The 12,962-nt window shown below is 40.9% G+C and overlaps 1 protein-coding gene across 2 annotated transcripts in view; it reads right to left on the bottom strand.

The window, feature by feature from the left end:
• Positions 1–2,347: 2,347 nt before the first annotated feature.
• Positions 2,348–12,962, bottom strand: part of TMEFF2 (transmembrane protein with EGF like and two follistatin like domains 2) — a 1,006,851-nt gene continuing 996,236 nt past the window's right edge. Inside the window, exons 10-11 of one of the 2 annotated variants that reach the window (XR_013218244.1) lie at positions 2,809–3,924; positions 2,348–2,501 (exon numbers count right to left, since the gene is read on the bottom strand). Coding sequence is in view for 1 of the 2 variants with exons in the window: in XM_077275380.1 (XP_077131495.1) it covers positions 3,828–3,924 (97 nt within the window). In the remaining variant the exon portion in view is untranslated. Of the gene's footprint in view, positions 3,925–12,962 lie in introns of both variants that reach the window. The other variant, XM_077275380.1, reaches the window with a different exon arrangement.

Below are 12,962 nucleotides of genomic sequence, written 5' to 3' on the forward strand. Positions count from 1 at the left end.
AGTTCTTCTGGAGGCCGCCATTTCGTCACGGACCTGTCTAATCTCCATTCTCAGGTACTCCACCCACTGGGGGATATTGTCTGTGGTGGTGGTTACCTCCCCGCTCCACACCTTTCCCACCAGCCCCATCACTCCATGTTCTTGTTCTCGCACATGTGCCTCACTGCCAACCTCAGAAAAAGTCATGTCTGGCTTTACTCGCATGCGCTCTCGCAGTGCCTGTTTCATCATTGTGTCACACAGTCCCGTCACCAGCTTATCCCTGAGCACCACATCAACTGACCCAACCCCTACACTGTCCTTCATCTGATAGCAGTGTGAAGTTCTTGTAGGGCGTTCACGAATTGGGTCACGGTCTCCCCCTCCCATTGTACCCAGTGAAACAGTTGCATGCGAAGTTCCCCATGCGTCTCCTCAAGTATGCGCAGCACTTTGTCCAGGGTATCTCTCTCGTGGGGGGACCTATGCATGACAGAATCCCATGCCTCCCTCTCCAGGGCCATCAATGCAATTTCTGCTTCCAGGGCTGGTGTCATGGGATGCATCCGCATCATTCCCTGGATACGCTCCGTCCAACTCCACAGCATTGCATTGTTCCCAGTGAACCTTGGCAAATTATTCAACATGGCTCCCAGGGAAATGCTAGACCTGGGAACTTCCCCAGCTGCTTGGTCTGCCCTTTCCATGCTACCATGTGGCATCCTGCCGACTACGCCAAATGTAATAGTATGTAGGTACTGAGTGTGTCACCACGGAACAGACAGACCAACAGTTGAGGGATTTATAAACAGGAATCAGGTTCTCCTCACAGGGAGGAAGCAGTAGAATATAACTAACAATAAAACAGTGCAAAAATATGGGAGTCAAACAGTGTAACAGAAGTAAGCAGGATTTCTTGAGAAAAGAACACTTATCAGTCTAATGAGGACTTGCTTGAAGGGTCATCTTCTCCAACGTAGGCGCCAAGAAACTTGTCGTCCCTCTGTTGTCCGTGGGCTGAGTAATCTCTAGGAATCTGCTGCCTGGGGTTTCGGGAGTTAATGTGGTATGAATAGGCTCTGAGTCTTTAACTTTTACAGCACAGTCTATCCCGGGAAAACGATGGTCAGTCTACTAAGGGTACTGTCTCACAGTGGCACTTTGGTCGCTACGACGGCACGATCCATGACGTTCCAGCGATATCGTTACGATCTCGCTGTGTCTGACACGCTACTGTGATCAGGGACCCCGCTGAGAATCGTACGTCGTAGCAGATCGTTTGAAACTTTATTTCGTCGCTGGATCACCCGCTGACATCGCTGCATCGGCGTGTGTGACGCCGATGCATCGATGTCTTCACTGGTAACCAGGGTAAATATCGGGTTACTAAGCGCAGGGCCGCACTTAGTAACCCGAAGTTTACCCTGGTTACCATTGTAAATGTAAAAAAACCCCACTACATACTTACATTCCGGTGCCTGTCACGTCCCCCGGGCGTCCTCTTCCCTGCACTCCTCCTGCATCCTGTGTCAGCGCCAGCCGGCCGTACATCAGAGCACAGCGGTGACGTCAACGCTCTGCTTTACGGCCGCGCTTACACAGGATGCAGGAGGAGTGCAGGGAAGCGGACGCCCGGGGACGTGACAGGCACCGGAATGAGAGTATGTGGGGTTTTTTTACATTTACAATGGTAACCAGGGTAACCATCGGGTTACTAAGCGTGGCCCTGCGCTTAGTAACCCGATGTTTACCCTGGTTACCCGGGGACTTCGGCATCGTTGGTCGCTGGAGAGCTGTCTGTGTGACAGCTCTCCAGCGACCACACAAGGACTTTCCAACAATCATGGCCAGGTCGTATCGCTGGTCGTGATCGTTGGAAAGTTGCTGAGTGTGACGGTACCCTAAGTCTCTCACCAGGAATCAAGGGCTTTGCACTGATACCGTGGGTACCAGGAGTCACAGTCTCTGCACTGATACCATGGGTACCAGGGGAGTGACAGTCTCTGTAGGGATACCGGAGTGCAGCTGCACACTGCTCTGACCGCTGCTCACGCTGCTCTGACCCTTGCGTGCGCACCTTTCCCACTCTCTGCCCAGCTTCCTTCCTGTCTCAGTCTCTAAGTCCACCCCCTGGGGAACCTGTAGCACAGCTCAATGGTTCCAGGCACAGAGCCGAGAAGGTAACTGCCCCCGGACTCTTTTTGTGCTTCACCTCCTTACATCATGACATACTGCCTCCTCTTCACCGATGACTTGCATCCTGCCATATCTGCCACGTGATAGGATACACATCACCCAACATCACCTCACTTCTAAAGTTTGTAAACAGATATAACGTTCATTAAAAAAACAAGCAGGGGGAATGTAATTATGCCAACAGTAGCTTTAATTGTACTCTTTTTTGCATTGTCAGCATCCACCATGACCTCCTCATTATATAAGGCTGAAAGTGGGAGATAGCACCACTGGTTATATTGGGGCAGTCCACTACTGGGTAACCCCAACTTAATCAATTCAGGACCCTAATTAAAATATAATCTTTATATTCTTCTTATGCAGTGGTGCTGTTCCCAAACTGTACGGTGGTTTGTGTCATGTGATGGCTTCAGTCAATGCACAGTCTCTCATAAGGTGCTGCCTTTATTATTTTATCACAGAAATTCGCTCTGATGGAATATTGACAAGCGGACGTTCATTGGCTGTATCCTACATATGACACAAGTCACATCACACTCTCGGAACAGCAGCACCAACATCACTAGTGCTGCAGGAGGGGAAAATGTACTGCCTTTATTTCAACTAGGGTCCTGAATTAATTAAACTGGAGACATCTCTTTAATGGAGTTTTCAAGCTCCTTCTTTTAATTAATTAATGGTCCAAATGTGTTCTAAAAAATGTAAATAGCAAATACTCACTCATGCATGCTTAACATCTCAGGCCATATATAAATTAAAGGAAAGAGGTGAAACATTTTTTCAATAGGTGGCATAAGCCCACCCCATTTCGGGGTCTTTCATACAAAAAATATAAAATGATTTATATACATGATATTATGCCATAATGGAAATTATTAGCTACCAGAGGAAGAAACAATATTTATTTTCACTGTTAAGAAATTGGTTTAAAGGAAACTAATCAATCAATTCATTCTGCTCAATCCACAGGCAGCATGAATCATAGTCTGGCTGCACTATTGCCAGCATGTTTCAGAGAAAACATAGCTTAATGATCACAGGCAGAGAAGAGGCTAGTCTGGTGCCCCCCTTGGCCGTTATTCTTCTTGTTCTACTCCAGTCAATTGACAGTTCTCTCCCATATGTGTACATAGGAATAAAGTGTCAATCAACTAGAGGAATGCGTCAAACTATGTTTTAATTTAAATCCTGAGGGTTAATTTTCAGAGAAAAAAATACTTTGCTGCAATCGTCCAATCAATCTCTGATGGTTTTGGCAGTATGAATCGACTGGCAGGTTCCCTTTAACCTTACAAAAGTTAGGCTGTACCACATTGCTATGGATCCAACACACTGAAAACTAGTTGTAAGCATTCAAATACAAATAGCTCATTCTCATTTCTGAGCATTTATTATTTTAACAAATACATTAAAAAGGAAAAACTATATTAAGTGATATAAATAGTTTATTTACATTACAGAAAAACATCAAGACAATGTATACTATTTCAAATATATCCATACATATTCAAATATATCTGTAGTACATGTTTTCATTGGTGTAGATTACCACAAATGCAAGGCAACATGTGTAGGTCTTTTGTCCTTGTCTTGACTAATATTAATGTAGTCCAAGGTCTCCTCTGGAAGTTTTGCCAATGTGGAAACATGCTTCAAATTAGCCGTGTCGATGCTCTTGTAGTGTTATCTGAACTGTAGTGGCCTGTGTTTTGCTTTTGCCTGTGGATCCGATTGCTTCTTGGACATTTTCTGCAAGACATAGTAAACACCTCCATGAGTATTAAGTCTTGGCCTGAGACAATTTGCAAACACATATGAATATCTATCAAGCTATCAATCTAACATTATCCTAATTCAAATGCTTAAAGCGCATCATATCAACAATAAAAAAACACTGACAAGTAAAATAAATAATAAGAGGTTTGAGAAATTAGGTTTTATAAATAAATGTGGACCTAAATAGCGTCTTTAGACATTAGCTGTGACTCTGTACTAAGCCAATAAAGGAAAAGAGAAGGAGAGAGAGGAAAGGGAGAGATGAAACTGTGGTCAAAGAATTTTTGTACAGTATGTGGTGTCTGAGAAATTAACTAAATATGAAAGATAATAATAATAATATTAATGTTATTTCTATAGCGCCGACCTATTCTGCAGCACTTCACATTTTAGAGGGGACTTGTACATACAATAGACATTACAGCATTAAAATAAACAAATAGATCAAAACAGATACCAAGCGGAGTGAGGGCCCTGCTCGCAAGCTTACAATCTATGAGGAAAAAGGGGAGACACGAGAGGTGGATGGTAACAATTGGTTTAGTTGTTCGGACCAGCCATAGTGTAAGGCTCGGGTGTTCATGTAGAGCTGCATTAATCGGTTATCAGCCTAAACATGTAGCAGTACAGACACAGAGGGCTATTAACTGCATAAAGCATGTGAGAACATGATGCAAGGAATCTGTTTATGGTAAGAATCTTGAACGGGCAACACAGGGATAGTGAGGTTAAAGCATTGAGACGGTAGGCCAATCTGAAGAAATGCATTTTTAGGGCACGTTCAAAACTGTGAAATCCAATATACGCATATTTGGTATCGCCGCATTCAAAATCACACAATCTATCAATATAAAAAAAGAATTAACCTGATCGCTAAATGTCGTAATGAGAAAAAAAGTCAAAATGCCAGAATTATGTTTTTTTTGGCCACCGCTACATTGCAATAATATGCAAAAACAGGTGATCAAAAGACCGTATTTACACCAACATGGTGTTAGGTTTGGCGGATTGCACTAAATAGATTTAATGAGGAAGTGCAATTGCGACCCGGGGTCCACTGTGCAGAGATGTAAAACTGCATCTAATGTGAACAATGGAATGTAGTGAGCGATTGCTTGCTCACAATGAGTTAAAAGTCACTCAGTGAGCAGCACATGAAGTAGTGTCACTTGCACATAATATCGAAGCTGATGTTCTGCAATAGAGCTGTGTCACTCACACAAAGCAACAAAGCAGATGCTCAGCAATAGAGCCGTGGCACTCACACACAGCAGCAAAATATATGATACTAGACACGATCCCTGCAGGTAGCAACAGTGGTCAGACAGTCAGTAACAGCATTCAAACAACTCCTCTCTGAAAGTGCCGGAATTCTAGTGGCTATACGCCAGCCCTAAATCCATGCGAACAAACTCCTCTCTGGAGGTGCCGGAATTCTAACGGCTATCAGCCAAACCTGAGCACAGAGTTGCATAGTACACTCACACATGAGATTAGGTTGATACGAGCAGCACCTGCAGCAGTCAAAGCAGAATGGAATACCGTAGATGCAGGCAAGGCTTGGGATCTACCCTTTGCTGAGGGAGAATCCTGGCGCCTAACACATCATGGTATCAATAAAAATGTCAGCTTGGAGCACCTACCTCCTCTGACAAACCTACATCCTACAGTAACCACCGCTTCACCAATCCGCTGCACAACCAGCTCTATCCTCACCTACTGTATCCTCACCCATCCCTTGTAGATTGTGAGCCCTCGTGGGCAGGGTCCTCTCTCCTCCTGTACTAGTCGTGAGTGGTATTGTCTACAATTACTGTACTTTTTTATTATGTATACCCCTCCTCACATGTAAAGTGCCATGGAATAAATCGCACTATAATAATAAATAATAATAATAATTCAAGTCTTTGGAAAAAATATAATGATAATTGGGAATAAACAAGAGTGAAATTGGGGATTATAGAGGGAGAGAAATGTTGGAGAAGGTAAGACAGCAGTCTGTGACAAAAATCTGCTTCAGTGTAAAATGACAATGCCCATTTTAGGGTGATTTTCAAAATAATCAACTGCCACATTGGTAGAATTTAACAGGGTATGCAGGTTTTAGGACATTCTACTCAAATTTGATCCACACTGTGTTGGTTCAATACTCTCTACATAAAACCAATGGCTTGCATGTATAATATCCAATAAGAGAGTCTGTACAGCGCTATTTGTAGAGTGATGTGGAATATGATGGTTCTGCATAAGCAATTCAAATAAATAAGTAAAAGAGTAGAACAACTACCACAAATTTGCAGAACCTGTATTTTAATTAGAGCCAATCGCCTAATTACATACTTGATGTTATAATTACATTTTTGCAGTACACAAAAATTATATTTTAGTCCATACATAGTGCACCAAGAAAAAAAAGAAAAGTTTTATAGATAAAGAAAATGTTTTCCGATCAAACGGTTGTACATTAAAGTAGAAGGAAACAAACGTAACAAATTTATTTCATTTATAAAAAGTGTCTCCCTAAAATGAATTTGCTACATTTATTTGCATATGAAAGAAAACATTTAATTTTAAGCTTTTACAAACGTATAAGTTACCTAACTAACATTTAGGAGAACCAGTGCTGCATTTGTTGCCTTATCTGCATTTTTATTTTAATACGCCTCCCTAAAATATAAATACTATTATAGTGTATATACTTGAATGTATCTGGATTTCTTGATAAGCCTTTTTGGCTTATGACTTCATCCATCACAAATCTAAGCAAGAAATGCAATGCATGCTTCTTTCACTCTTGTGTTAAAGCAATATCATGAATAAACTATGTTTTATAAGACATTAAGATGTGATTTTATGTTGTTTCAATTACTTGATGTTCCAGAAAATATGGTAATATTCTTGTAATACTAGTTTGATTAATATTTGTGTTAAGAAAAAACAAACCAAAAATGATTAATAAGGTCATAAAAGCATATTGTATCTCTGACTACCAAGAAGCCAAAGAATAAGACAGGCCAACTGCTGTAAAATATTAATGGTTTTCTTAGCGTTTATATACATTAATCCATATCCTTTATTTTCTGTCTAATCCATTATGCAGTGTTCAACCAAGCAAGCCTCATCAATGTTCACTGCTGAGTAGCTACAAACCTATGATGACAGGGAACATTTTCTGAGTAATATACCTTTCTATTGTTTCTAGTTGACTGAATTTTATACTTCACTTGACAAACTTCCCCACTGCACCGGGATGCTTTGTAACGTCTCTTTTATTTTAGTCATATCCCATCTTGCAACTTATCCCCAGTGGCACTTTTAGTGTTGCACAGTTTACTCCTGTCTTAAATTTGCCAAAAGCAAATAATGTGTAAGCTGCAGAAAGAAGACATGTGGACACTGGACAGTGAAAACTGAAAACATTAGTACATGTTATTCTTTTAAAAAGGGCCAGTCGTCCGTCTTGACATGTCTGTTTCCTTAGATAATTATATTCCCTATAATATAACAATTCTGGAAGATTTGTTTAGAACTTTGCTAATTTTTGAAATGTATAACTAAATAGACAATTGGGTGTTATGACTGTCCTTATCACAGTGTTTTTTTCTTATCGCCCCTGACACTTTCAGCACTGATTAATGATGCTCAAGATTCCAACCTAATAGTTATTGACTAAGTGTTAATATGTTATTAGTGAGGAACCAGTCCTTTAGACTCCTGATTGTAGGATATTAGCACTTAGTTGAAGGTCAGCCATAAATAAGGCCAAGCTTATAATACTAGATACAGTCCACAGACATGTGCAAGCCAAAGAGTCCGTGGCGTATAGTCCACCAAACACAGAAGATAGCTGTCAGCCAAACAATTGTTTGACCAACAGTTAGCTTCCCCAAGTGCTCTAATGTTCTCTATGACAGAGCCACATCTAGACTTCTCTGAGAGTAACTATCTCCCAGAGAACAAAAGGATCAATTGTTGGAATTCCATCACGGTATATTATTCTCTTCCCCAAAATCATCTATTGGGGGAGAGTCTGGAGGCATCTGTACACATCAGACTAATGTATATGGTGGCCTTTAGGGTTTGGATTTTTTTTCTCATGTTCATAAAGGTCACAATTATTGTTTACACATTGTTGTGAAATTTTATCAATAGCAGTTAGAATAGTGCTCTTGAAAGAGTAGTTTTAATTTTTATTTAATAAATCCATTGAGTACTTTTGATTTATTAAGCAATCAATAAATATTAAACTTTGAACACTTTATTATCAGAGAAATCTGCTTCTTTCTACTCCTAGACTGATCATTCAAAGTTCTCCATTCATGGCTAAAATCTGTAATCAGCGATGGCATTTTTATAGATTGCTGAGATAAGAGATGACAGTTGCTACTGAGACTATTCTACTTGGGTAATGTAAAAAATCCATCTCCATTGAACACAGACTTCACCCATGACTTGAGAATTTTCAGTCCTGGTGGAGAAAAAGCGGGTTTCTCTGATAAGATTTATTCCAAAGTTGTTTAGTTTCAAATGTTCTATTGATTTATGAAATAAAAATAGAAGTGACGGATACTGTTTAAAGAATAAGTGTTATGTATATGTTATTATTACTTTGCAAATGTAAATGTTATTACTACTTTAACCCTGCTGTTCTGTTTAGATTTCACATACACTTGTACTGTTCCCGGTCATTTTTGACCGTCCTTATAAAATAATCATTTTTAGCTAATCTAAGTGGTTTTTTTAAACAGTTTTTGCACTATTATATTGCTTGTGAAGATGGTTGTTCAAATACCAGAAAAAAAAATAAATGCAAAGCTTGTTTTATATTTTTTTTATATTCAAAAGGGAACATGGTATTTTTTCGATTTTTGTAAAAATTGATTATTTTTGCAGATAAAAAAAAAATCTTGATCTAAATGTTAACTATAAGTAATAATATCAAACATTATGTAGATATACTTTTTTCAAAGGCAAAAAAAAAAAAAAAAAGCTTTTTTCTCTATAAAATGGCAAAAAACGTTGTTTTTTATACACTTATACTGTTCCCGGTCATTTTTGACCGGACCTAACAAAGTTGTGATTTGTACCTAATTCAAGTGTTATTTGATTACCTGTTGCATTGTTTTACTGTATGTGAACATGGTTTTCAATAATCAGATGAAAAATTAAATCAAAAACTTTTATTTTTTGAATCAAATAAATTAACATTTTTTGCAATATTTGCTTCATATTGCACATAAAAACTTTTCTTTATTCTAAACTATATACAAACTTTTTTAAAAAAAAAAGGTTTTTTGTCAAAAACAAATGATAAATGCGATCAATGTATTACTTGCATTGATCACATGTATAATTTACATGACGCTTGCACAAGTATTTTGCACATTTGCAACACATAATATTAGATTTATGGTTACTGGACGTTGGACAGAATGAGCATCTTTTTCGCTTGCAGCTGGTTGCGATGGTGGAAGCCGTTTCAGTATCAGTGGTGGTCGAAGCTGTTGGCTCGCCGTCTCCACCATGCTCTCGAATTTGTCGGGCCACTTTTTCTGCACTCTCATTTCTTGGATTTCGTGGCCGTGTTTTTACATATGGATTAGTGAGAGACTTCCCCAATTCCTCAATAAAAAGCCGTCGTTTGTGTAATTTTTTTTCTTGCCATTTGGGGTTTATTTCCCGCCACAATACAAAGGCATTATAGGCAGATACATCGATCAGGTTGTAAAAGAGAATCATAGGCCACCTATTTGTTTTTCTTTTACATGTATACGTGCCTACAAGCTGGTCTAATGTGTCAACAGAACCTTTAGTGGCGTTATAGTGAAGAATCATGTCTGGCTTTCTGTCATCTCTCTCACTTATTTTTGCATCATGGTGCATGGTGCTCATGAGGATAACTTGTTTATTTTTTTATAAATAGTAGTAGATGCAATATATAGTTCAAAATGAGGTGATAGCACCTTTATTTTTGTCAAAAATTGTCTGGAGAGCTGAATAAAGGCCTATCGGTCATTTTTGACCGAACAGTACAAGTGTAAAAAAAATTGTACCAAATAAAGTAAACAAAAATTAAAAAAAAAAAAAATTCCCACAGAGAGTACCCCCCTAATGACGAAAAGTCAGGGAGCCTCAAGTCTCAGAATCACACGCTGAATTTTTATAACATTATAGAATTTCAAAAACGGTCATTTTTGACCTAACAGAACAGCAGGGTTAACACTCACATCCAGTCTATTTTATCAACTGAATTCTTTCTGTTCATAAATAGGGCATCTGGGAATCTAGAGTATGTAGCATTATTGGGGGAATGCTAATAATGCAGTTTTCCAACATATTACTTAAGTGATTCCAGGCTGGTTCTTCAATGCTGGATATTACACCAATAAAATAAGGCATACAAAATGTTTGATTCTTCAGTCCACATAAAATTACATGAAATTAACCCCTTCCCGACCCATGACGCCATGTAGACGTCATGAAAACCTGTGCCAATCCGACCCATGATGCCTATGTGGCGTCATGGAATGATCGCGTCCCTGCAGATCGGGTGAAAGGGTTAACTCCAATTTCACCCGATCTGCAGGGACAGGGGGAGTGGTACTTCAGCCCAGGGGGGGTGGCTTCACCCCCCCCCCCCCGTGGCTACGATCGCTCTGATTGGCTGTTGAAAGTGAAACTGCCAATCAGAGCGATTTGTAATATTTCACCTAAAAAACTGGTGAAATATTACAATCCAGCCATGGCCGATGCTGCAATATCATTGGCCATGGCTGGAAACACTTATGTACCCCCCCACCACCACTGTTCTCTCCCCGGTCCTCCGTCCGGTGCTCCCCCGTCCTCCTGCCCGCTCCCCCATGCTTCGATGCCACCCCTCCCGTCCTCTGATCCACCCCCCATGCTCAGATCCCTGCCATCATACGTACCGGGCCTCCCGGTGTCCGTCCGTCTTCTCCATGGGCGCCGCCATCTTCCAAAATGGCGGGCGCATGCGCAGTGCGCCCGCCGAATCTGCCGGCCAGCAGATTCGTTCCAGGTATATTTTGATCACTGAGATATAACCTATCACAGTGATCAAAATAAAAAAAATAGTAAATGACCCCCCCTTTATCACCCCCATAGGTAGGGACAATAATAAAAAAAAAAAAATTTTTTTTCTTTTTCCACTAGGGTTAGGGTTAGAACTAGGGTTAGAACTAGGGTTAGGGGTAGGGTTACGGTTAGGGTTAGGGGTAGGGCATGTGCACACAGTGCGGATTTGGCTGCGGATCCGCAGCGGATTGGCCGCTGCGAATTCGTAACAGTATTCCATCAGGTTTACAGTACCATGAACACCTATGGAAAACCAAATCCACTGTGCCCATGGTGCGGAACATACCGTGCGGAAACGCTGCGTTGTATTTTCTGCAGCAAGTCAATTTTGTGCGGATTCCGCAGCGTTTTACACCTGTTCCTCAATAGGAATCCGCAGGTGAAATCCACACAAAAAACACTGGAAATCCGCTGTAAATCCGCAGGTACAACGCAGTGCCTTTTACCTGCGGATTTTTCAAAAATTGTGCGGAAAAATCTCACACGAATCCGCAACGTGGGCACATAGCCTAAGGGTTAGGGTTGGAATTAGAGTTAGGGTTGGAATTAGGGCTAGGGTTGGAAATAGGGCTAAGATTAGGCTTGTGGTTAGGGTTACGGATAGGGTTAGGGGTGTGTTGGGGTTACATTTGTGGTTAGGGTTGGGATTAGGGTTAGGGTTGGGATTAGGGTTAGGGTTGGGACTAGGGTTACGGGTGTGTTGGGGTTAGGGTTGTGGTTAGGGGTGTGTTGGGGTTAGGGTTGTGATTAGGGTTATGGCTACAGTTGGGATTAGGGTTAGGGGTGTGTTTGGGTTAGTGTTGAAGTTAGAATTGAGGGGTTTCCACTGTTTAGGCACATCAGGGGTCTCCAAACGCAACATGGCGCCACCATTGATTCCAGCCAATCTTGCGTTCAAAAAGTCAAATGGTGCTCCCTCCCTTCCAAGCCCCGACGTGCGCACAAACAGTGGTTTACCCCCACATATGGGGTACCAACGTGCTCAGGTCAAACTGGGCAACAACTATTGGGGTCTAATTTCTCCTGTTACCCTTGCAAAAATAAAAAATTACTTGCTAAAACAATTTTTGAGGAAAGAAAAATTATTTTTTATTTTCATGGCTCTGCGTTATAAACTTCTGTGAAGCACTTGAGGGTTGAAAGTGCTCACCACACATCTAGATAAGTTCCTTGGGGGGTCTAGTTTCCAAAATGGGGTCAGTTGTGGGGTGTTTCTACTGATTAGGCACATCAGGGGCTCTGCAAATGCAACGTGACGCCTGCAGACCATTCCATCAAAGTCTGCATTTCAAATGTCACTACTTCCCTTCCGAGCCCTGACGTGCGCCCAAACAGTGGTTTACCCCCACATATGGGGTATCAGCGTACTCACAACAAACTGGGCAACAAATATTGGGGTCCAATTTCTCCTGTTACCCTTGTGAAAATAAAAAATTGCTTGCTAAAACATCTTTTTTGAGGAAAGAAAACATATTTATTATTTTCACGGCTCTGCGTTATAAACTTCTGTGAAGCACTTGGGGGTTCAAAGTGCTCACCACACATCTAGATAAGTTCCCTTGGGGGTCTAGTTTCCAAAATGGGGTCACTTGTGGGGAGTTCCTACTGTTTAGGCACATCAGGGGCTCTGCAAACGCAACGTGACGTGCGCAGAGCATTCCATCAAAGTCTGCATTTCAAAACGTCACTACTTCCCTTCCGAGCCCCGGCATGTGCCCAAACAGTGGTTTACCCCAACATATGGGGTATCAGCGTACTCAGGAGAAACTGTACAACAACTTTTGGGGTCCAATTTCTCCTGTTACCCTTGGGAAAATAAAAAATTGTGGGCTAAATATCATTTTTGAGAAAAGAAAAATTATTTTTTATTTTCATGGCTCTGCGTTATAAACTTCTGTGAAGCACTTGGGGGTTCA

This window comes from Ranitomeya variabilis, chromosome 7, assembly GCF_051348905.1.
Source record: "Ranitomeya variabilis isolate aRanVar5 chromosome 7, aRanVar5.hap1, whole genome shotgun sequence".
Classification (NCBI taxonomy): Eukaryota; Metazoa; Chordata; class Amphibia; order Anura; family Dendrobatidae; genus Ranitomeya; species Ranitomeya variabilis.